The sequence below is a fragment of the Fusarium falciforme genome, chromosome 1 (assembly GCF_026873545.1).
Source record: "Fusarium falciforme chromosome 1, complete sequence".
Taxonomy (NCBI): Eukaryota; Fungi; Ascomycota; class Sordariomycetes; order Hypocreales; family Nectriaceae; genus Fusarium; species Fusarium falciforme.
In genome coordinates, this window is record NC_070544.1 from 738858 (window position 1) to 761531 (window position 22674).

The window sequence follows — 22674 nt, forward strand, 5'->3', positions numbered from 1 at the left end:
ACCCCTGATCATTTGTCTACCCCTGTGCCTGATGATGACATGAACCAGCTTCCGTCCCCTGCCAGGCTCACAAAGACTAATCAGATACAGCAATCACTCTCGCGACTCTTTGTAGAACTCCTCGCAAAGCTTGTCAACCTCGTCGACAGTCAACATACGGTCACCCGCCTGAGACGCCAGCTCGCGCCAGAGCTCGACCTCCTCGGGGGTCATGGTCTCAAATAGCCAGGTGGGCATGATGCCAGGAAAAAGCAGGCGTTCCCGTCGGTTGAGGGGTTTGATGGGAGGAAGGTCTTCATCCTCCGGCTTCTTGGTGTCATCCTTTGCCGTCTTGGTGTCGGTGTTGTCAGTGTCGTTGTTGGTGCCGGTGGTGATAGCGACAAGCTCGGTTTTGTCCTTGCTCTTGTTCTTTCGAGGTCGGAGCTTCATGGTAAATTCGGCGGTCTTCTGAGGAGACGCTTTCTTGGGAGAAGATCGGGTTCGACGAGTGGCGGGTCGAGGGGGAGGTGGCATGAGAAGGCGATCCTCGTCAGCCTGCGTCTTGGTGTTTTCGTCGTCCGTCATTGTCCCTCCAGTCTAACACACAGGTCATAATTAGCCAATGCAGCTATTTGTGAAATCTTGATACTTACAATCCCCTTTCGCAAGGTTGCAGTTCCCTTTGACAAGGCCGAGGTGGTGTATCGACACTTGGAAATTCCCTGAGGCTTGGACGAGCTTGGTCGGGATGACATGTTGCGACGGGAACAAGATGAAGATGAGAAATGAACTTGAGGATGAATCTATTACAGAGGCTGGAAGCTTTTCGGAGGCGTTTGAATGCCATTGTCGTGAAGATAATGAAGCGTTGTTAAACGGACATGAACAGTTGATGTTGAATAGGGACAATGAGCTGTATCGACGAAAACCTCAATTAAGACTCGATCAAAAGTATTTTTGTGACGATAGAATATTTTGTGCTGCTGCGTTTGCGTTGATGGCTCCCGTTTACTCACTGAATGCTCTCGAGGCAAACATGGCCTTCTATCCCAATTTGGCGATGGCTTCACCTCAGGGAGGGGAGTCTCTGGCCTGACCATGGAGGGCCTACGCTTACAGAGCCTCAGTACCTAGTCGTTTGTTATCCCCTGGGGAAAAAAAGGGGGTCTCGCTAGTGTTGAGTTGAGAGGTTCGGAAGAATATCTTGGGATGAATCGAGAGGTACCCTATACATGAAATGAGGAGAGGATATGCATTTAGGGATTCATGAGTATCGAGCCGCAATCATGTTGGGAGACCGAACGGTATCATAGTGACTATGAGATGACAACACAAGGTTAATAGAACTCGGTGGAGATGGTTGTGGAAACGATGTTCCCAAAATTGTGTTTGAAAGCTCCAAGATGGTCCCAACCAAAGTAAATAATAGTATATATCTAGCGCAACATGATTGAACTTAGGGAATAACCACTTGCTTTTTGTGCGCGCTCACTCAAAAACCCCAAGGTAAAGGCATTCCTGTTTGGGCAAGGAAAGTTCTTTCAAAACACGCCAATATTTACGGAAACTCGTGGTTGAGGCTCGAGGTTGAGGCATCTGCACAGGAACACACCACTTGAAAAGGAAGTCAAGACCGTGAACTTGAAAGCCACCCAATAGAAGGGTTGTATTAACTGGTCAAACCGAGAATTTACAGGCACGAATGAAAGGTGCGTGTTGCTAAAACTTGCCTTTGATGGTCAGTAAAATGCCATCCATAATAAGGGCTTGGTTTAGAAACTCGCTCGCCGTTGTTAGGCAGCGAGCCACCTAATGATTTCTCGGCCAGGCCCACCAAGTCGTCTAAAAAGAACCTCGAGATGAAAGAATCAACGTGTCAAGCAAACGATTCAAAGATTACGTGTTTAAGTCTTCAAATCATGGAACTCCACTTGAGGCACGAGGTGCGCTGCACATTCATCCTTGTCGATTTCGCACATTCCTGTGTGGGTGTTGTTGGCTTACAGGGACAGGATGAAGTACAATTCATGATGATCTCAAATGTACAATTGTGAATCTACTGATCTTGTTACACACAGCCCGAGTTTCCTCGACCGCCCTATTCTTACTGATACAACTGCTGAAGCAAACCACTACCCAAAGTCTCCAGACTCAGAGAATGAACAAAGACAAGATTCTGTATCTTTTTTGCTTGAGTCGATGTGCTCCTTCGATAAGATATCATCACGCGAAAACAGGCCGTTGAGCAGTGACGACCCAGTGCCAACCTCACCTCGACCAGCACCAGACCAAAACACACTTCCCGACTCAAACATATCTCCTATTCGGAACAACACAGTTTTTCATCCTTGTTCTACTCGCTCCCTTTCCAATTAAGGAAGTGCGCTCATTGCCGACAAACAAAGGCCCGTTAACAAAGTAAAGTCCCGAAATCGACAATGTTCATGGGAATCCTTTCACTCGTTTATTCGGGCACCTCCTCCGCCATCAACGCTCCAAACGATAATAGATAAATTACTTCTTCACTCAGGTCTGAACATCTTTTGCATCCGTTCCTTTTAACACAGCTCCAAGAAACGCACTTCATACATTGCTTTCGTCTACAGCACCAAAAGCATCATCATGAACAGCACAGCGTCGACTCCACCCTCTACTCCCCCCTCCAAGTCCACCGCCCTGTGGTACTGGCACTGCAAGCGCTGCGACACCGACTACAACATCTCCGTCACCCGCCGCTGCCTCGATTGCACCGCGACGGGCTACATTGGGAAATCCCCCTCGTCCCCCTCGGCCCGCCGCTGTCGTATCATGAGGACGAACATGGTCCCGCTTAGCGCTTTTGACTATGAGTACTGGACCACGTACAACGACTGGCGTCGATTCCGGAGCGCGTACGAGAAAGACCCGAGCGGCTGGAAGCGCCGAACAGGAAGAGAACCCAAGGGCTCTGTGGGCAGGGAGCGCAGAGCCTTGATGACTCAACTCGAGAGGAAGCGGAGGATCGAAATCACCGAGGAGCGAAGAACGAAATTCATAAAGGCGACGTACTCGTGCGAGAAGGACTGCGACTATCCCAGCCAGTGCCATCGGGAGCGGTGGGCTGCGTATACGCGAATGACCTCGGGTCTCAAGTGCCCCGGGGACCAAGTTGTGGGAGGGGGGTTGAGGGCGCCGTGTGAAGACGACGAACCAAAGTCCCCCCTGTGCCGCCTCCTACCAGAGCTAGAGATGGACATCGAAGGAGATATCACCATGACAAGCCCGGAGAGCATTGACGACGATGACGAGATTATCAACGCCTATGGGGTGGGTGAAACAACGGTTCCTCTCATAGTTGTAACCGACGAGAAACAGAAAGCTCACCGAGCAAAGAGAGTGAGATTCGTTTAGCAAGGAAGGACATGAAGCATGACAGCAGCTACAAGGTCATCTGAGAGGGGATACAGCGGGATTTCATTAATAGTTGACAAACCTCAATCATACAGCGAATTGACAATTGCACTCCAACCTCATAACTCTTCTCTTCACCGTCTCCGTGACTCGACTCGACTCAACCAGGAACTCGTATTCTCCGTGTCTACCTAATCCAGTCCATCAGCACAACGGTCCATGCCTCATCTCATACACCACGCCGAGGCGTACGCACAGCTGCTGTACACGGCTCTCGCAGCCAAAATGGCACACAGCGACCCGTCATGGCGTGGGCCTTTTCATCATCGGCGCCGGCTTCTCGCCTCGCGTAAGTTGAGTTGACGCCAAGACTCCTCGTGTGCCTTTTCAGAGGGCAAGCACCTTCCTTCGGCTATCCAAGCCGTCGTCGTTGTCGTTGTCGTGCCGGCATTCGTCCATCTTGCGGCGCCTCTTCGAATTCGAATCAAAGCATTTCTGCATTACCGTCCCATAAACCAGCATTCCACAAGACCCAAGCAAGCAAGCAAAACAAAAACCAATCCCGGATCGATCAAGTCGTCGTCTTAACCCTCGAGCGCCTTGGCCTTCTTCTTCTGCTCCACCTTGAGCAGGAGGGCGCGGTTGATGTGTGGCAACACACCGCCGTATGCAATCGTCGCGCGGATCAAGGTATCGAGCTCTTCGTCACCACGGATGGCAAGCTGGAGGTGGCGGGGCGTGATACGCTTGACCTTGAGGTCCTTGGCAGCATTCTGTCATGGAAATGTTAGTTTGGGCATCAGGCACCAGCTGTGACCCGGAAAACTTACGCCTGCCAGCTCTAGGACTTCAGCTGTCAGATACTCGAGAACAGCAGTGACGTACACGGCAGCCTTTGCTCCCACGCGCATCTTGTTCTGAGTGTTTTGCTTGAGGAAACGCTTGACACGGCCACAGGGGAACTGGGAGACGCGCTGTCAGTAAACGCTGGGATGAATTCCAGAGTGCGCGATGCAGCCTCGCACACCGACTCGTCTTTGCTTGCGCATCCCGGTGTCCCGCATCAGCTCCGCACGCGAGCGATGTCGCTATCCGTCCCAGAACATCGGCAACCCCTCGTTGGCCCGTCGCATAGGTGCAGGCACGGCGGCAGAGTCGACAAATGAATGCGCCGTCGTCGTGAAAAGGTTTTTCTTGCCGTGCGGAGATGGTCGACGCGTCGAAAGGCGGATCGTGAAACTTGATATGCGTGGTATGCGGGACTTGGGATGCGCGCAAATCGATGGTCGAAACAAGGCCGTCCTCCTCTGGTTGAAATCGTATTCAAAACTCACCTGAAGACCGGCGCGCGCAGAGTGGCTCTGCTGCTTCTTGGAGCCCTCGGCAGCACTCGTCTTGCCGCCGGAGCTCTTTCCACCAGAAGACTTTCCCTTTCCGCCCGCCATTGTTGGAGTGGTCGCGTAAAAAAAATCGAGAATAAAATGTGGGAAAAAACTGTTGATGGAAGAATGCGGATTCGAACGCGGTTTCCGATCGGTCGAGTCGTCGTGGGATGTTGTTGATGGTGGGAAACGCGGGATCGAGGGATCGTGGTGGCAGAAATTTAGTGGGTGCTGCTGATGTTGTTGCTCAGGCTCTGCTTTGCTTTGCCAGTCTGGGCGAGGGCGATCTGTCTGTGAGGAGGTACCTGCCTGAGGTACCTTGTCTGTAGCTTTCGAGCACCACTGTCCCGCACCTGCCTACTAGGCTGGCAGGCAGGCGGCACTTGCCAAACAAGGACAAACGCTTGGCATTGGCTGCTGGGCCCGAAGTAAACCCGAGGTGGAAGCTGGGCCACCACCGAGGCTGAGAGAAAGAGGACGTGTGATATCGCGACTGTCAAACGTCGTCTTCCAGTGCGTGAGAGTCGCCAAAAAGGATAAAAGTAGAAAAAGGAAAGGGTACAGGCTTGCAAGAGACTTCTTCCAAGTTTCCAGGATGCCTGGCGGAGGAGCTGTGTTGGTGCTTACTCGGGCTCACCTTTGGACAAGCGGCAGTCTGATTGCTGTACGCCCGCGACGGGCCGCCGCATATCGATGGCTGCGACTTGCCCAAGCAATCCTGCTTGCGGTCATGCTTGCCGAAGCATGTACTGGGATGCTTCCCGAGACAGACGTGGCAGCTGGTGGTTTTCTGTCAGGCGAGACGGCACACGGCTACTCGCTGGTTGATATTGGATGTCGTTGTCGGCGACAGTTGAAACCAAGGCGGCTCGACTTTGGAGACGATCGTGTCCCGCTGTGGCTGATGCGTGGCTGCAGTGGCTGCCGTTAGCCGAGCATTTTCCATGCAGGGGACCTGGACGAAACACCAATGAAGACACAATCAAGGTAAAGTCAAACTCGACTCAACGAGTTTATGCTTTAAGCTGAAAATGAGAAATAATTCTATAAATAAGTACACTTCTATTCATCCAAGGTACTATGAAACCACCAATGGAGAAATTGCTGCTCTTCATGATCCTCTCCTTTACATTCCAATCTAGCCCATACCTCTGTTACCCAGATAATTTGCTGAGCCTTTGATGCACCAATCATGCGCTTCCGGAATTGTCACCCCAAAGAATGTAATGCCTGATAACCTTAATGTTTCTCTAATTATCTATAAACTTTCGGATGCTTTTATCCTACCATTTTTGCTGCGTGTGACCCTCTAGCGGCGGAACCCATTCAATTTTCCCAGCCATGAAGGCTACCGCTATGATAAGAAAACGGCTTTTACAATCTCCAAATAACCACTTTATGTTTACGCTACATTGGCATTATGCGGGCAACACAAGTAATGCCGAATTTGAACTGCCATGCGGACAGGGAGGAATATCAAGCTCGTCCGAAGCGGACGACAGTCCGGGCGAATCCTTCGGGCGAATCTCCCGGACTTGGAGATACGGACTTATATACGGACTTGAATACGGACTAAAAGTTTGTGATTATGAGATAGATATAATGAATTTTCTTGATAATAGAGACCTTTGGAAGTATAAGAAGGTCGTCTCCCATCGGCTTGTTGGTGTTCAATGCCACTCACTCACTTACACCAGCAACCAATATCACAACCAACAACACAACCATCACCATAATAAACAACCAAATCACTTTCAAACATCACCAGAATGTCTCTTCAACCTCGCAAGGTTGCCATTGTCGGCGGAACTGGCACGGTTGGCTCTCGCACCTTGAGCTCCCTCCTCGATAAGAATATCCACACCATCACGGCCATCTCCCGCAGCGACTCGTCTGCCACTTTTCCCGAGAACGTCACCGTCCTCAAGGGTGACTACTCTAACGAGGACTTCCTCGTCTCTGCTCTTAAAGGCCAGAATGTTCTCATCCTACAGCTCAGCCCCACAGCCATGGGCGTCCAGGAATCGTTCATCCGCGCCGCAGCCAAAGCAGGCGTGCCATACATTCTTCCCACCGAATTCGGCACCGACATTGAAGCTCTGGACTTGACCCGCGAACAACCCATCATATCGGGGAAGAAGGGCTTGCGAGACCTCGTGGAGCAGCTCGGAGTCAGCAGCTGGATCGCCGTGGTCAACAACCTCTGGTTCGACTGGTCCCTCAAGATGGGCTGCTGGGGTATCAACGTTAAGGAACGCAAAGCCGATATCTGGAACGGCGGCAACATCAAGGCTAATACGTCGACTCTCAAGCGTGTCGGTGCTGCTGTGGCTGAGCTTCTCAGCCGGCCCGAGGAGGAGCTCTCTGCGTATAAGAATAGGCCGTTCTACGTTAGCTCCTTCTTTATCTCACAGAGGGAGATTCTCGAGAGCGTGCAGCGCGTTACTGGGACTACTGATGCGGATTGGGAGATCAAGGAGAGGGATATTGACGAGTTTGGGAGAGAGTGTGATGAGAGGCTGAAGAAGGGGGACATGATGGCTGCCCTTGAGAAGCTGTCCTCTTTGCTACTTCGGGAGGGGCTCGGAGGGAACTACAACCATAAGGTCGTTGATATGGAACGGTTTGGGCTCCAGCAGGAGGATCTGGATGAGGTTGTGAAGGGGGCTGTCGAATCTGCTGGGCCTGCGCTGGTGTAAGCCGGCTTCCACTGCTTTACCTTGCTAGATTTGCAGCCGGAGCTTGAGAACGACAACCTCAACGTCCTCTAAGTAATGGTATAAACAGGCATATACTGTCCAATCACTATACCATCTGGCATGTCAAATATTTACACTAGCACAATAGAACATGGACGTTGCTTTACTTTTGAACTTGTAAATAACTTGCTAAAATTCATAACACATAATCCCAGATATGTATGCTCTTACTTCCTCAAATCGCCAATTTCAACCTCCTCGCTAATGTTGAACAGCGTCATGACGGCTGAGTGATCCGAAGTCCACTCATCCAGGGGGTGTCCCGAATTGGGAGGCTTCATAACCCAAGAGTCCACCACCTCGAGGCCAGCACCCTTGTAGTAGATAAAATCGAGACGCTCATTCGGCTCCTCCTTGCCCCAGTCCTTGTTCCACGGCGTTATGGGTCCGTACGTGATGCCCTCATCCTGGTCCGGGTCCGGGTGCGCCACGCGGTACGAGTCGATCATGCCGGCTTCGGTGGGCTTCATCGACGTGGGCCAGTTGAACTTGCCCTGGCCGCAGTTCTTCTTCTTGCGCTTGTCGGTCCAGTCTAGGTGCGACGGCGCGTTAAAGTCGCCGACGAGGAAGAGGGGCTCGATGTCGGCGGTCCGGAGGTCGTACTTCATAGCCTTGAGGGTATCCTCAATCTGTGTCGGTCGACCGCTGTCGTATTCGCGCTGCATCACCTTGTCGGCCTTCATCCCGCTGTAGCAAAAGTCGTAGGGTCCGTAGGGCTTGTAGTTAAGGTGGGCGACCCAGAAGTTGACCGTCTGCCAGTCGCCGTCCAGCTCGATGCGGGCACCGCCTGATCTGTTGATGTTGCCCGAGGTGACCTGGATGGGGTACTTGCTGAGGATGCTGTGGCTCACCTTGCTGGCCCAGTAGTGCCAGCCCAGAGCCTCAGCCAGAGCCTTGGCCCGTTCGCCCGAGCCGTCCTCCTGAATACCGATGATGTCGGCCTTGGAGTTGACGATGAACCGCAGCTGCTTGTCGTGGTAGTCCTTGAACTTGCCACCGCCGAACCATAGGTTGTAAGTCATGACCCTCAGCTGAGGCACCTTGACCTCGGTGCGGCTGCGCACCCCAATCTTGACCTTGAGAGATGCTACCGAATTGCCGCGCTTGGCCCAGACGACGAATTCAGCCGCCTTGGAGGTCCTGAACGGCTGGCCACTGATGGTGCCGTCTGTGCTGAGCCAAAGCCAGTTTGGCACTGGTGTTCCATTGTAGAACTTGACTCCCTTGTTACCACCTCGAATCAGACCCGCGACCGTGACGCTGTACGAGTCACCTCCACGCGCATCGGGGAGGGTAATCTCATCGACGACAAACTCGAGGTTGTGCTCCTCCTTCTTGGTGATGAAGACGTCAAACGGCGGTGCCAACCACACGTACTTGTCCCTGGCGTGGAAGAAGGCACTGTATCGACCGGGCTTGAGCCCTTTGGTCTCGAGGGTGACTCTACCCTTGCTCTTGGGTGCGTATTTCCATGAGACCGAGTTCTTGGTGTACTGCTCGCCCCAGTTGGGGATCAGGCCTTGGCCTGCCTCGTAGTAAAGGCCAATCCAGTTCTTTTCGTGGGGATCCCTTGTCTCGTAGTCAAAGGTGAAGCGTGGTGCGTCCTCGACGAGTTGTAGGACGCCTCCTTCGGGTTCCAACTTGTTGGCATTGGCGGAGAGGGTGAGGAAGAGGATGGCGGATATCACCGCAAGTAAGCGTTTTGGGAAATACATGGTTCAACAGTAATCTGCCTCTTGGGCAGAGCTTCTGTCTAACAAGTTACAGAAGAGAAGGAGTTTTAAAAGCCCCAAGATCAAGATCAAGTGCTGGGCCTCGTTGGTTTAAAAGAAACCAGGGTCAGCTGAGGGGAATAAGCAGCAGCCTACCTAGACGACGAGTCCCCATGTTCTCGATTGGATTGGATCTCTTGAGATCACAGAAAAAGTGGTTTCCAAAAGGCCTGCCAAGACGCTCCGCCGCGTATTGGCGCGCCGCGTCAGCTCCGTTGCAGCGACATGAGGCCACTCACGACTGTGCCGTCCCCTGGCGACTTGCCTGAAGCGGCCAGCGTCAAGGTCCGGGCAGGGCTAAGCGAGAGGCTGTAAGAGCTTACCTCCACACTTTGTTGTCAGAGACGGCGTCTCATTCGTCGATATAAGAGCGAGACCTAGATCCAGGCAGGAATTGTCGCGTGCTACTGCTTCTCCCTCGGACTTTTCGTATAATATAGCTCGGACTCTCTAACTGCGACCAACAGCCCGTCAGCCTACATAATGCGCAGCAAATGGGAACACCAGCTCTCAAAAGATCAACAACACCTGCACGTCTCGTCTACGCAGTTCTAGACTCGAGGCTCTGTCCTCGTCGTCCGAAACTCGCATTTCCCCGTTGCAGGGAATCGGTTCCTTCTCATCGTCTAACGGTTGCCCGACGCAAATTTGCGCAGGGTGGCTGAATTAACCATAGTAATATCCATAAAATCCCAATGCCGTGTCCGTCGGGGTTGAAATTTCCCTTCTCCAGGTTGAAAATTGGATCACGTTTCCTGCTTCATCATTGTGAAGCCATCACTGTTTATGGGTTAAAATACGAATACTACGGACCTGACGCAGCAGATGGCGTAGCAGTACCTGAAACTTTGTCTGGTCGGTTCGGGGAATAACAGTCTTGCAGTATGGGCTTAGAGCCTAAGGCCGGGCCAACGAGGGGCATTCCATTGTCACGGGTTTACCTCATACCAGTTCTGTTTAACCATTTACCCATTGGACCTCTAACGATGAGTAATTTTACTCGTCACCACGACGAAACTTGATGACACATTTACTGCAGGACCCCTCAGGTGAAGAAGGCTGTGCACGGTGAAGCCCAATCCGAGCTCTGCCATAAGATGGCTTGTGACAAGAGTCGTCAGCTCACTTGCTCAACTCGGTAACCGCCGACTGTGTATCCATAGGGCTGTACCGCTTGTCAGGCCCGAAAATTCCAGAGCACCTACTACCTACGTAACATATGGATCTACCATAGTTTTGAAGAAAGAATCACTCAGTTGCAGAAAAGGACAACACAGCAACTAGGCGACTACGTCCGTTGCAGAGCCAAGAGGTTGCACTGATCGCAACGAGCGGTGAACGCCTCCACTGCCTCAGTCGGTCAGTCAACCACCAAGAATCCAGCATCATCAGTGCAGGTAGTGTTCCATGACATCCAATTCCTCAAAACATCGGCTGCACTTATCTCCGTGCCGACCACTCACCGTGATGTGGTATTTGAGAAGCACGCTTCCCAGATCGAAAGGAATCTGACTCGCCACGTGCGGCCCAAGACCTCGCAAGGCCAGCCATGACGAGAATGGAATGCAGCTGGCACAGTGTTCGCCGCAAATCCACTCCAAGACGTCATTGAGGCGTCTTCGCCCCTGAGCTGCTGACGCTTCTCTGGGCACAGAATCCGGACAGAGGTGGCCTTCCGGGCATCGTGGTTGGATCGGGGTCAGCTGGCTCCGAACGGCGGCGTCGCTTGACGAGCACCGGGCATCCCCTCGCCGTACACCTCAAAAGGAGCGGAGGCGAGGGTCACGGACGGCCGAACCTGCAGGATATGCAAGAGCGGGAGGGCGGCAACACGGGAGGCCTGCAGAGAGCAGCGTGGTCGATGACCGGCGGCCTGGCACTCTGGGAACGATTTTCGCTTGGGCGTCACGCAGATCTTGGGCGTCGGTGCCTGGCGTTCGCCCAGGACCTGCTTGAAGCGGAGCTCGGGTGGCAAATGTGTCCTGGAAGCAAGCCGTGAGGCTCAAAAGCATGGATGGGGCAATGGGTGCGGCTGACGTCGATCCCCCGCCAAGCAGGAGAGAGGCCCAGCAGGTGCTCCTTTGCTGCTACATGTGCAGGGCGGACGCAGACCTACCGGTGTGATGTGATGCCATGATATCCAAGAAAGAAGCGTAACTGGGTCAACTTGATAGAGGTGGGTGTTGTGAAGGACGTCGCATGACCGCGTTGCGGTGCGGTTGACCAGGTTTACCAAGACACGTGCTCCCGTGATGCTCAGAGTGGTGGGCAATGAGACTCAGCACTCTAATTTGAGTGGCAGCACAGCAACCCGCGGATAGCATCCGATTGCCGGCCCTTTCTGGAGGAATTCGAACAAAGAGTTCATCTTACAAAGTCAGGGGCGCCAAGGCCGCGTGACTCTGGAGCCGCCATCTCCGGGAGGGGACAGCAGCCGAGAGCGACCGGCGGCGCCATCGCAAAAAGAGATTGAGGCTATGGCGCCGGGGGATGCTTGATGATTTCCCAAGGATTCCAGCAAAGAGGACCCTCCGGTTCTAGGGGAACGACGCCCGGGCGAGGCGAAATAGGGCGTACCGCGCTAGTGAGCTTCTCGAATTTGAACCGACGAGGGGGGGAAAAGGAGATGATGTTGATGGATGAGGGGGGCCCGGCCGAGTGGTGATTGACGACCATGACGGTGGTTCTGTCAATCACTTGTCACAGTTATTACTCCGTGACGATTTCACGATACGATGGATCTCTAGCTGTCTCATCACAGTGCGATCCACCGCCATCTGAGAAAGGTCGTTGGATAGCCAGACAGGATCAAGGGACAAGGACCACAGAGGCAACAATGCCAACGCCTCTCATCCAATGCCTTTGCCATCTTCAACGACCCCTCTCCCAGCTATCGTCAACCCAGGTGGCCAATCTCCAGGGACCCGGGTCTCTCTAAGGGCCACCGCCGGCCGGGCCTTGGCCTTCGCGGTTGGGACATGGGACACGAACGGCGACCCAAAGGACCGGGGAGAGGACCCCCTGAAAGATCAGGCCCCCTGAAAGGACGGCCCAGGCGGGCGGGTTGGGATCACCCCGGCTTGGAGACTTGGTGTAGAAAGAGGGGCAATTCTGGACAAGCAAAAGGGGGCACCGAAGAGTAATCCATCATCTGAGTTGTGTGTGTGTTGTGACGATAGTCTTTTTGTGCTTTGCTGTGGACAATGGAGTGAATGTTCACATACGAACTAGAGAAATGCAAAAACGAAAAAGATGGGCGTCGTCTCCTAGGTTACGGGCAATAGGGATCTCCTAATGTTTTCTTTTGTTTCTAGCCCACCACTCAATGCCAAGCTAGAGGCACAGCCAAGAGAGTTCACACTGTACAACCAAGTCTGAGCGCATGAATGATTGGCTTCCCGTCCGACGGGCCGCTTTGCTGGCATTCGGGAAGGCTTGTTGTTGAGCAACAACAAGAGACACACAAATTCGAAAATCTGCAGAGGAAGAGAGTCACGTCAGTCGCCCTGCATCCGGTCGGATACAACGTCGACGGGCTCAAGTAACGTCCGTGCAAAAGGAAGGGGGAAAAATGAAGCGGGTTTGGAGAGATCCAGAAGAAGTCAAGTCCGAGCCGCACCTGGATCTGTGTGTGTGTGCCTCGTCTACATACACGTGGCCGTGACATGGACGGGATGTGAGCTGGAACGATTTGCATTAATATGCATTTTAATTGAGGCATCTCAAATCTCCTCTGCAACTGAAAGACCCCTCTCCCCTGATAATACAGCATCCCCTCTCCTTGTCATATTCCCCCTCTGTGGGAAATGGAAGTTTCGGCAAAAGTGCGTTCGCCTGTGTTTGTCACATCCGGCACCGACGCAGAGGTTCACTGTTCTCGAGAAACAAAGCAAGCAGAGACATTGATTTATCTCGATATGGAGTAGAGAAGCCCGAGCGCGCGCGCGCCGCGAACACAGCAGAAGAAAATGTGTTCATCCCACACCTGCAAGTTCCATCTTTTTTGTGCTAGGTAGTGCCAGCGCAAGTGTAAATTACACGAAAAAACCAGCAGCGTTTGTACTAGCCAGCACCGGGGAGAAGAAGCCGGGTCGCGTGGGAAAGGGGGCCAGAAGCTGCAAGATGGAGCGGACGCAAGATGATCGTTTAGATTTCGTGAGCGAGGCCAAGAATTCCTTCTTTTTTTTCCCGGTCGGGGAATAATTGTAATAATAGCATGCATAGCGGGACTGTAAATCTCGACTCTTTTCCCATCGATCCATTCATCACCCCCTTTCTTCGCCCCCAGCTTCAGCGGTGCTACCCAGTCATTTCAATATGAGACGATGTGCAGGCTGCCTCTCGGCCGACCGTTGCGATCAGTCTGAAGCCCTGTTTCAGACCGGACGGTCTTGAGTGCATGTCAATATTATAAGATCTCTACTATGGTGTGGTATTCGTCGGTGGTGGTGGTGGTGAGGATACAAAGATACAAAAAGAGGTCATTTGCGGACATGGGTTTAAAGCTGATATGCACCTCGGCAATGGGACATGTACCATTTGTCGAACCTTGTGCAACAAGCCGCATCCATTACGGGACTTGAAGTCGACGGTTACTGAGTCAATCGGGCTGCCTCTGGTCCTCCCGAGTCAGGCCAGACGGTAGAGTCATTCTCAAAAAAGCCATGGGCTTAAAGCCTGGGCCCCTCCAGAATGAGTCGTCCATCCAGGTTTACGCAAGTCATGGAAGCGAGAGAGAGGAACATGGGTGACGCGGGATCTGGGAGGCAAGATGCACAGCGGCAACATATGCACAACATAATATTCATTGCGAGATGTTCCTAGACACGCATATTCCTAGGTAGGGTAGGTATCTAGTCTAGTTGAAGCCGACACAAGAGACTCACACAACAATGGTCTGTGTCCACGCCAGCATCCCATATCCGACCCACCAGGAGAGAAGCTCGCACTGGGCTGTCAGGGAGTGGACATGTCTACTCTGTACCTCGAGAGCTCACCTCAGCTGCTGTCGTCGTTGCATACCCGTCACGCGGGAAGTACCTCGCAGCCTCTACAACACAGCCAAGCATCCAATCCCATCAGCTACGAGAGGATTTACTGGTCAGCGGATGACGGAAAATGTAAATTGTAGCTTCTTTCTTTAGCTTGCTAGCGCAGGTCATCACCACCCAAGAAAAGGAGCCTCCAAGGCCAGCCTCCGCCCACCCCTTGTAAAAAAAGAGTGAGGTGTCGAGGTGGAGGGGGGTCCCTCCCCACAAAGGAGAAATGCGCCTAGCAACTCGATGACGGGACACAGCAGCAAGACAAGGCGAGTTGCCTACCCATGGATGGATGATTGCTGACTCGCTTGTCGAAATGGGGCTTCTGTGCATCCATCAGCCAACCGATCTCCGTGACATGCCAGAACCCAAGGTTGTCAACCGTGATACATGCCTCCAGTCTCTCGTCCCTTGCCAGGAACCAGCCTTTCTCTGAGTTCTACCGTACTTTCAGGCTCAGGGGACGGCAGACTCCACAGTGGGCTTTCTGGCAGACATCAGCGCTGAGGGCCCACAGTAAATTGCGCTCTCCGGGGCCGTCTGCGCTGCCAGTCGTGGAATACTGAGGTTCCCAGCTGGAAAGCTCCAGGGACCACAGTGCCTGGTCCCTGCCGCGTCACACGGTGCACCCCATCCCACCCCCCGTCCGCGTACAGTCCAATCCATCCCATCCCAGAAGAAAAAAACCGCCTCCACTCGTGCCAGACCAGGCCAGGCCAGGCTCTGCAGAGGGCAATCCGATTTTATTTCCCACGCAACGGGAACCGCTGTCACCTCCCCAACCACGTCCTGACCCCCCCGTCTCCCGTCTCCCGTCCGCCGTTTCCCGTTCCAGAGATCATCACGGACATACATTTGGTTAGAAACTCACTGGTCCCCATCCTCATCTCATCTCTTCCTCCTTTCTTTCCTCCCCCCTCCCTCCTCTTTTCTTCCTCCTTCGTGCTCTCGATTTTTCTTGTCGACGACCTCCCCTCCTCCCTCTTCTTCACTCGTCGAAAAAGCTTCACCAAGCTTCCCCCCCCTCTGTCGCCGACGAATTACGAGTTTGGGTTCCGAAGAAGAAAAAAAAAAAAAAGAGGACGAGGCGGCCGCGCGAACCTTGACCCCCTTTTCGCGAGTCACATTTATTCGTTGGTGGCGCTTCTTTTCGGCCTGCTTCCCTCAGTCCCAGCCAGAAAAGTCCTACTACCTACCTGCGTACGGAGTATCTTGGCTCCCGGCGACCGACCGACAGGCGATCAAACCGTGACGCTCTGACGCTGCTCCGCCACTCTTCTCGAATCCCAAATCCAGGGACTCGTTTCGTCTCGGCCTCCTTCATTGCGTTGGCTGTACAGTATTTCTTTGACCACCCCCGTTGTCGCCACTTGAGGATACCATACCCAATAGTGCCCTCTTCGACCGTCGCGCTGTTCTTGTTGGCTGAGGCTTCAACTGGACCCGGTCTCTATTTCACACCGACCACCCAACCAAACCGCTTACAAGCTCTCCCTCGGTCGCTTGTCGCCTGCCGTCGCAGCTGCGTCTCGTGCAATCCAGCTTGCTCGCCAGCTCGAGATATATCAGGCAGCACATCATACCCCGTCATCCGCCCCGTGTCCAGTTCGCTCCATCCCTCTCTTGACCTCACCGCTTCACGACCGTGACGACTTTCGGACCCACGAGCCCTAACGATTTGATGCCGCATTTTTACCCATCTATCGTTTCCGAAACCTAGTCGATACCCCGCGACCTTGATTTTCGCCCTGCACAGTGAGCAAGGCGCCCTGCATATATCCTCGCATTCAAGATACTTGGTAGAGTCACCTGCTGGTACGACAGCAGTCATTAGTCACGCTGGAGTCAGTAAGGACCATGACACAACAACCACACGATATGGGCTACCTCGACTACGGGACGTCGACCAGTCGATCCCCTAGCTCGTCGAGGCCGACATATGCCGCCGCCGGCAGTTTCGCCGCAGGTCTTTCGCTTCCTCGCCAGTCACAGCGCCCCTTCGATGCTCCCCTAGGCTCATCCGCCCTTTATCCCGCCGAGAGACTTGGTGGAGGCTACAACCCCCGTGGTATGGATGGCATGGCTGGTGGGATGCAGGGATACATGTTGGATAATGGCCAGGCCTGGAGCTACAACACAAGCGGAGTCGCGACTGTCAACGGCGCTGTCAACGGCCCCGGCCGACAGAGGAGCGTAAACCGACGAGCAGCTCTTCCTCAGGTATGTGACTTCACCATGATGTGTGACGTGGCCAAGCTTACGCGGAGATAGAACTGGACTGACCACGGTGGTCTTGGCATCCATGGAGGTCTTCAGCCTTTTTCAGGCGGGATCAACAACAACCCCATGTCAAACGGTGGTCTCCGAGTTGACCACCCCGGCTCTCACGGCTCTCCGACCGATCTTCGATCGACAACCTCGGACAACGACCAGCTCATCCCTACGGCTATTGTGATCAAGAACATTCCATTTGCGGTTCGCAAGGAGACCCTTGCCTCCATAATGCTGGAGATGCATCTCCCGCAACCCTATGCGTTCAACTATCATTTCGACAACGGTGTTTTCCGAGGTCTGGCTTTTGCCAACTTTCAGTCCGCTGAGGACACTCGCATGGTGATTGAGGCGATGAATGGTATGGACGTCCATGGTCGCAAGCTTCGTGTCGAATACAAGAAGATGCTCCCTGAGGCTGAGCGGGAACGAATTGAGCGTGAGAAGCGAGAGCGCCGTGGCCAGCTTGAGGAGCAGCACCGCGCCCCTATGCTGCACCAGCAGAGCTCCATTCAGTCTCTAGGTGGTCTCTCGCAAACTCAGCAGCAAAGGGGCGGTACCTCTCATCTGGGTAAGTCAAATGTCTCTCAAACTCAATGCATGGTGCTAACTCCGGCAGGAGATATCGACTTGAATGACCCTCAGACTCTCGAGTTTTACACCGAGCTGGTTATGTTCCGCCGCGATGATTCCCGCGAGATCCTGGTCTTCCCTCCTGGCATTGCTCCTGAGCACCGACGATCTATTCACATTCTTGCGCATCACATGGGTCTTGAGCACCAGTCTATTGGCGAGGCCGACTCGCGACAGCTTACCGTCCTCAAGCGACAGCAACCTTCGCCCACAGCCAACATCCACAACCAGCCCGCCACCAGCCTGGACATGCACAAGCGTGGCCTCAGCCGTGCTGCTACTTTTGACTTTGCTGCTGATCGCGAGACCCGGGCCGCCAGCAGCACCTACTCGCACGTGCTTGGACGCCAGGGCCCAACGCTTGAGCTCCCCGGCAGCCCCGACGGCAACGGTATCCCCAACAACCTGCGCGCCGCCAAGAGCTTTGCCGACCTTCGGTCCTTTACGCCTAGCCCTTCGCAGGCTTCTTCGAGCTACCTCGCCCCTGCTGGCATGAACAACATGACCAACTCGACAGCTCGCTTTGGTGACTACATGGGCGGCACCATGTCCCCCTCTGGCCACCCCGGCAGCTCTGGTACTCCTGGTCCCAAGAATGAGTCGGCGCTGCTCGGCAGCCTCAGCAGCTTGAACCTGGGATATGATTCCGGGGCCATTCCTAACCAGGCACGAAGCACCCCTGGTGCGATTGGCAGCCAGCGACCCAGCAGCAACTCCAAGGGTGCACCTGAGCGACAGCCCCGCGGTCCCGAGTGGGAGACGACTGCTGGATTTTCCGGACGTCGTGCTAACGGCCACGTTGCGCGCGGCAGCGGTATGTGCACCTGAGACACGAAACGTCTTGAGCATGAACTTACTCTCTACAGATTCGTCAGACAATGGTGCGCGAGTGGGCTCCAGCTCCACCAACGCCTCGCGATATCACTGATTGTGTGTCGCCCTAGGCCTGTCACTGGGCCACAACCTGACGGACCTGGACTCTCGAAGGTCCCAGGTAGCTCTGCGCGTACAGTTACGGGTTGACGACAATGAATACGACGCATTCCGATATTTGCACTGCACAGCACAGTACAGCACAGCATTTTGTTTTTACGACTTGTAATACCGACACCTCAGGGTTTGCCCCATTGCATATAGTTTTACGTGGGAATGTTTTTTTACGACCTTGGAGACGTGGATGGGGACGGCACAACAGCAGCTGCAGCCCCTGAAGTGTGGCCGATTTGATGATGATGCCAACCCGATGAGAGAGTATGGAAATGGGATATCATATCAGGATACAGGACTCTGTTCAACACTGGGCAACCAAACAACGGAAGGTCACGCACGATACGTATGCCAGCGGGCATAACATAACCTGGAATACCCTCACATGTACCCCGACAAGACCTACGACCATTACTTGACGATTATGACGCTTTTACGACGTTACGTCTAGACAGCTACACCGGCTTCTCCTCATCAGGCTGTGCGAAGCGTCAGCCAGCGATGGGAGGAGTTGCCTCGGCGACTACAATTACTACTATACCCACCAAACAAATAATTCCTGTCTGGGCGCCGCCCGTGACATGACGGCGACGACGAAGACGAACACATGACGGCGCGAGAGTCCCGACTCGAGCGCCGAGAGGGTTGATGGGAGGAGAGATGGATAGGAGGAACACAAGTTGGACTGGAAAAGAAAAAAGTTACAATCCCTGGAATTTCTGCATTGTTGTTGATTTACGCTGGTTTTTCTTGTTTTTGTTATGGATTTGTACGGGAGTGAAATCTCTTGGCCTCTCGACTAATTCTGGATCTGCCTGGACGCGAGATGCCACGAGAGTGCGAAGAGGGTTTCTGGTGTTTGTGAGGCTGCATTTGTTGAACTGGAGGATATCTGCAGATGGTGGAGGCTGGGAATGCATTTGAGATGTCGAGTATGCATGGCAAATGGAGACGAGTTAAGAGAGAGAGGTGCAGATGCATGCTTGAGTTGCATGATGTATGCCTGTTTGGCATTTGTTGAAATACATACGTTGTGTGATTTTGTTCAAGCGAGTTGTTTTGGATGTGTACGTTTAGGTGAATGCTGAGGTTGTTGATGATGGCAAGCATTTTGGCTTTGGCCTGTCATTCAAGCAGTATAAGGAATCAGATCACTACTCATTTGAAGGAGATCCATTGTGAAGTGCCTTGTTGTTTGTTGCCTGGAGAACTTTCCTTCCTTTCCGCTGTGAATTGTTAGGTAGAGCAGAGATCTCAACCCAATTCAGTAGCGGCATCAAAGTTAATGCCATGTACCACCGCAACCTTAGGCATACGTAGAGCATCCATCTTTCCATTAATTCCAGCTCTGCAGCCGATTAACCTCTGGTGATGTAATCCTTGACAACCGAGCTGATATTCCCGCTTATTAATAGCAAGCATCCATCCTGTAACAGCTGATGCCTGAAGCGGTCTAGTCAGGGCATCAACACTCCTGATAGGGTAACCTCTCTCTTCCTTATCCATCAAACAGTGACGACATCATTCTTGTAAGAGAAGTTAGACTTGTCATCTTTCATCATGGCGAGCTTAATCTCTTCTTTCATGCCGTTTGGCAAATCTACCGCTCAGGCTGTGGCCCTGCCAAAGACGAATAGGCAGTGGACCACGGCGCAGGATGGGGTTGATAAGATGACTTTTGGGGAGGGTGCTGTTGCTGAGCCCAAGGATGGGGAGGTTTTGGTCAAGATTCATGCTGTGGCTCTCAACTATCGCGATACTGAAGGTGAGTTGATAATTTGGTTGGTATGCTGAGTTGTTGGTCGAGTGCTAACAGAGTATAGTCATCGCTGGTGACTACAACCACCACATGTCCATCAAGGACAGCAACCCCCTCGTGCCCTGCTCCGACATGTGTGGCACTGTCATCGTATCTCGGTCATCCAGACTCAAGGTCGGCACGCGCGTCATGTCTATTTTCAACCAGACGCATCTCACAGGTCAAGTCACCGAGGCCGATCTCGCCTCCGGACTCGGCCTCCCTCTGCCCGGCGTGCTGACAGAGTACCGCTGCTTCCCAGCCGATGGACTCGTCCCAGCACCTGCATACATGTCGGATGAAGAGGCTGCTTGTTTGCCTATTGCTTCCGTCACAGCTTGGATGTGCATCAACGGCATGCGACCGATGGGCCAACCAGCCGACGGCACCAAAAAGAAGGAAACAGTGCTCCTTCAGGGCACAGGCGGCGTATCAGTCGCAGGTCTACAGATCGCAAAGGCAGCAGGCCTCGACGCAATCATAACATCCTCATCAGACGACAAGCTTGAGCGCGCAAAGAAGGACCTCGGCGCTGACACGGGCATCAACTACCGCACGCACTGGGAGTGGCAAGATCCCGTCATGAAGGCCACCAACGGTCGAGGCGCCGACATTATCTTTGAGACGGGTGGATCTCGCACGCTGCGCAAGTCTTTCGAGAGTGTTGCTTTTGGGGGGCTGATCAATTGCATCGGATACCTATCCGGAAAAGAAGAAGAGCAAGACACTGGAGGAAAGGTCAGTGTCAGTGTCCTAGCACTGAGGCGAAACGTGACGCTCAAGGGAATCCTCAACGGTCCTCGAGATCGGTTCGAGGAGATGGTGGCATTCTACGAAAAGCACAAGATCAAGCCCGTGGTGAGCAAGGTGTTTGAGATGGAAAAGGCGAACGAGGCGGTCAAGTTTTTGGCAGAGGGGGGACACTTTGGAAAGGTTGTCGTGAGGGTTGCTGGTAAGGAGTAGATGAAGGTCAAGGAGAGTGATGAATGGTAGAGTGATAGATTGAGATTCTTGGGTTAGATTATGATATACGAGTAGAATGTAGAGCCAGATTGTTTTGTTTGTTATTGACTTATAAGTGTTGTCTCAGATTGATCACGTTGGTGTTGTTAAGGGGGTATAGCATTCCAGCTTCTATCTGCCCTTGACCTTTTCCTTTATCTAGCATTTTAGTTTACATGAAATGGTAGCTCCTTGCCTATGCCTTCATTGCATCTGATGACAGCATTCGCACATCACAATGTGCCACAACACACAGACAAAAACGGTACCTCGGCCTACGCCGCAAAACCTTCTATTACCCAATCCAAACCCAAACGTTTTAAACGAAACGGCCCGAAGCGAAACCCAAAGCACGCACAGTTCGGCCGTTAGAGATGTATGTATATGCATGTACAAGAACATATTGACATTATACTTTGTTCACAGCGCCTTGGGCACTACCCTCGCGTTGGGATCAACAAGGTCCAGCCTGCTGATCAACGGCGCAAAGATGAAATCCTGAACAGGCTTTAGGATGAGAACCATGCGGTTATACCTCCATCCCAAAAGAGGTACCAAAGCTCCGATGAAAGCGTCGGTTAGAAAGTGGTTTGCCGTAGCGACGATGGTGATGATCATGGCGGCGGGCCATAGAGGTGCAAGCACACGCATGAACCGGTGGGGAGAGAATCGACACATGCAGACGGCAAAGAAGAGTGCAGTTCCAAAGTGCAAGCTCGGCATGGCTGCTATCGTGAGTTGAAACCTGTTGTTGTTCCATGCGTTTGCGCCTCCCGCCTTGCTGTGCAGAATATCGACGAAGCCGTACTCCTGCGGCAGCAACCTCGGCGGCGAACACCTCCAAACAGTAACGATGACAAACGCAATAGCATTATCGGCGGCAATAGTCCTCCTAATGCGGCGGAACGTGCTCGGCGGGAGGAAGGTGTAGATGTAGACGAGGAAGCACACGCCGAGGCTGATGTGCGAGTAGTAGATCCTGGCGAGGTAGGGCATGAGCCACGCCTGCTGCGTCATGACGTACGACTGGAAGCGCTGTTCAATGTCGATGCCAAAGAGATGTTCTAGATCTAGAATCTCGAGGGCGTGTTCTTGGGCGCGGGTAAAGATTGCTTCGTTGCCAGCAATCATTCTCGCAGAAAAGGCTCTAAGACCTTGATATATCCTACACTTGTCAGCAACCCACACTCTCAAGATGGACAATTTTACACACCAATAAGTCATGTTCCAGTACCAAATCTCGATCAGAAACGGAAACGCATTAAAAAACCTCGACAGCAGCACAAACACCAGATTAGGAGCCCTCCTCCTCACGGAAGGCTCGGGTTGTGCGAGGAGCGACGGTTTCAACGGCGGAGAGTCGACATAGGCCTCTCCTGCCTCGACATCATCCTCTAGACAGTCGGCATAGTCTTTCCGGTCATTCCGGCGTCTGTTGATGAGGCATCCTGCTGTGAAGGCGAGGACGATGACTAGAGGGAAATTGTTATTACTTTTTGGTTGGGGATTGAGGTTGAGGGAGAGGAGGAGGGACTTGCAGGCTGGCTCGACGACGTTTTTTAGGTTGTCAGGCATGATTTGGAGTTTCTGTCAAGGAATGGAGATGTCTCGAGTCGATGATGTATTCTTAATACCAGACCTAATCCCCCGTTTATCTAGAAA

At 53.1% G+C, this 22674-nt stretch overlaps 8 protein-coding genes across 8 annotated transcripts; 4 read left to right on the top strand and 4 right to left on the bottom strand.

The window, feature by feature from the left end:
- Positions 1-93: 93 nt before the first annotated feature.
- Positions 94-734, bottom strand: NCS54_00016100 (Hypothetical protein; the record flags this gene model as incomplete). The annotated part of the gene is made up of 2 exons (XM_053145817.1): positions 94-576; positions 633-734. The coding sequence occupies 2 exons, from the start codon at positions 732-734 to the stop codon at positions 94-96; spliced, it is 585 nt and encodes a 194-aa protein (XP_053001792.1).
- Positions 735-2601: 1867 nt separating this feature from the next.
- On the top strand, positions 2602-3369 carry NCS54_00016200 (Hypothetical protein; the record flags this gene model as incomplete). The annotated part of the gene is made up of 1 exon (XM_053145818.1): positions 2602-3369. One exon carries the CDS (start codon positions 2602-2604, stop codon positions 3367-3369), a length of 768 nt encoding a protein of 255 aa, XP_053001793.1.
- A 584-nt stretch (positions 3370-3953) lies between these two features.
- On the bottom strand, positions 3954-4814 carry NCS54_00016300 (Histone H2A; the record flags this gene model as incomplete). Its single annotated transcript, XM_053145819.1, has 3 exons — positions 3954-4142; positions 4200-4331; positions 4704-4814. 3 exons carry the CDS (start codon positions 4812-4814, stop codon positions 3954-3956), a joined length of 432 nt encoding a protein of 143 aa, XP_053001794.1.
- A 1706-nt stretch (positions 4815-6520) lies between these two features.
- NCS54_00016400 (NmrA domain-containing protein) lies at positions 6521-7450 on the top strand (the record flags this gene model as incomplete). Its single annotated transcript, XM_053145820.1, has 1 exon — positions 6521-7450. One exon carries the CDS (start codon positions 6521-6523, stop codon positions 7448-7450), a length of 930 nt encoding a protein of 309 aa, XP_053001795.1.
- Positions 7451-7677: 227 nt separating this feature from the next.
- NCS54_00016500 (Endo/exonuclease/phosphatase domain-containing protein) lies at positions 7678-9225 on the bottom strand (the record flags this gene model as incomplete). The annotated part of the gene is made up of 1 exon (XM_053145821.1): positions 7678-9225. One exon carries the CDS (start codon positions 9223-9225, stop codon positions 7678-7680), a length of 1548 nt encoding a protein of 515 aa, XP_053001796.1.
- A 6953-nt stretch (positions 9226-16178) lies between these two features.
- Positions 16179-18153, top strand: NCS54_00016600 (Hypothetical protein; the record flags this gene model as incomplete). Its single annotated transcript, XM_053145822.1, has 4 exons — positions 16179-16541; positions 16593-17163; positions 17212-18039; positions 18092-18153. 4 exons carry the CDS (start codon positions 16179-16181, stop codon positions 18151-18153), a joined length of 1824 nt encoding a protein of 607 aa, XP_053001797.1.
- Positions 18154-19772: 1619 nt separating this feature from the next.
- On the top strand, positions 19773-20973 carry NCS54_00016700 (Hypothetical protein; the record flags this gene model as incomplete). Its single annotated transcript, XM_053145823.1, has 2 exons — positions 19773-19977; positions 20036-20973. The coding sequence occupies 2 exons, from the start codon at positions 19773-19775 to the stop codon at positions 20971-20973; spliced, it is 1143 nt and encodes a 380-aa protein (XP_053001798.1).
- A 459-nt stretch (positions 20974-21432) lies between these two features.
- Positions 21433-22587, bottom strand: NCS54_00016800 (PAP2-3 domain-containing protein; the record flags this gene model as incomplete). Its single annotated transcript, XM_053145824.1, has 2 exons — positions 21433-22177; positions 22226-22587. The coding sequence occupies 2 exons, from the start codon at positions 22585-22587 to the stop codon at positions 21433-21435; spliced, it is 1107 nt and encodes a 368-aa protein (XP_053001799.1).
- Between the last annotated feature and the right edge of the window lie 87 nt (positions 22588-22674).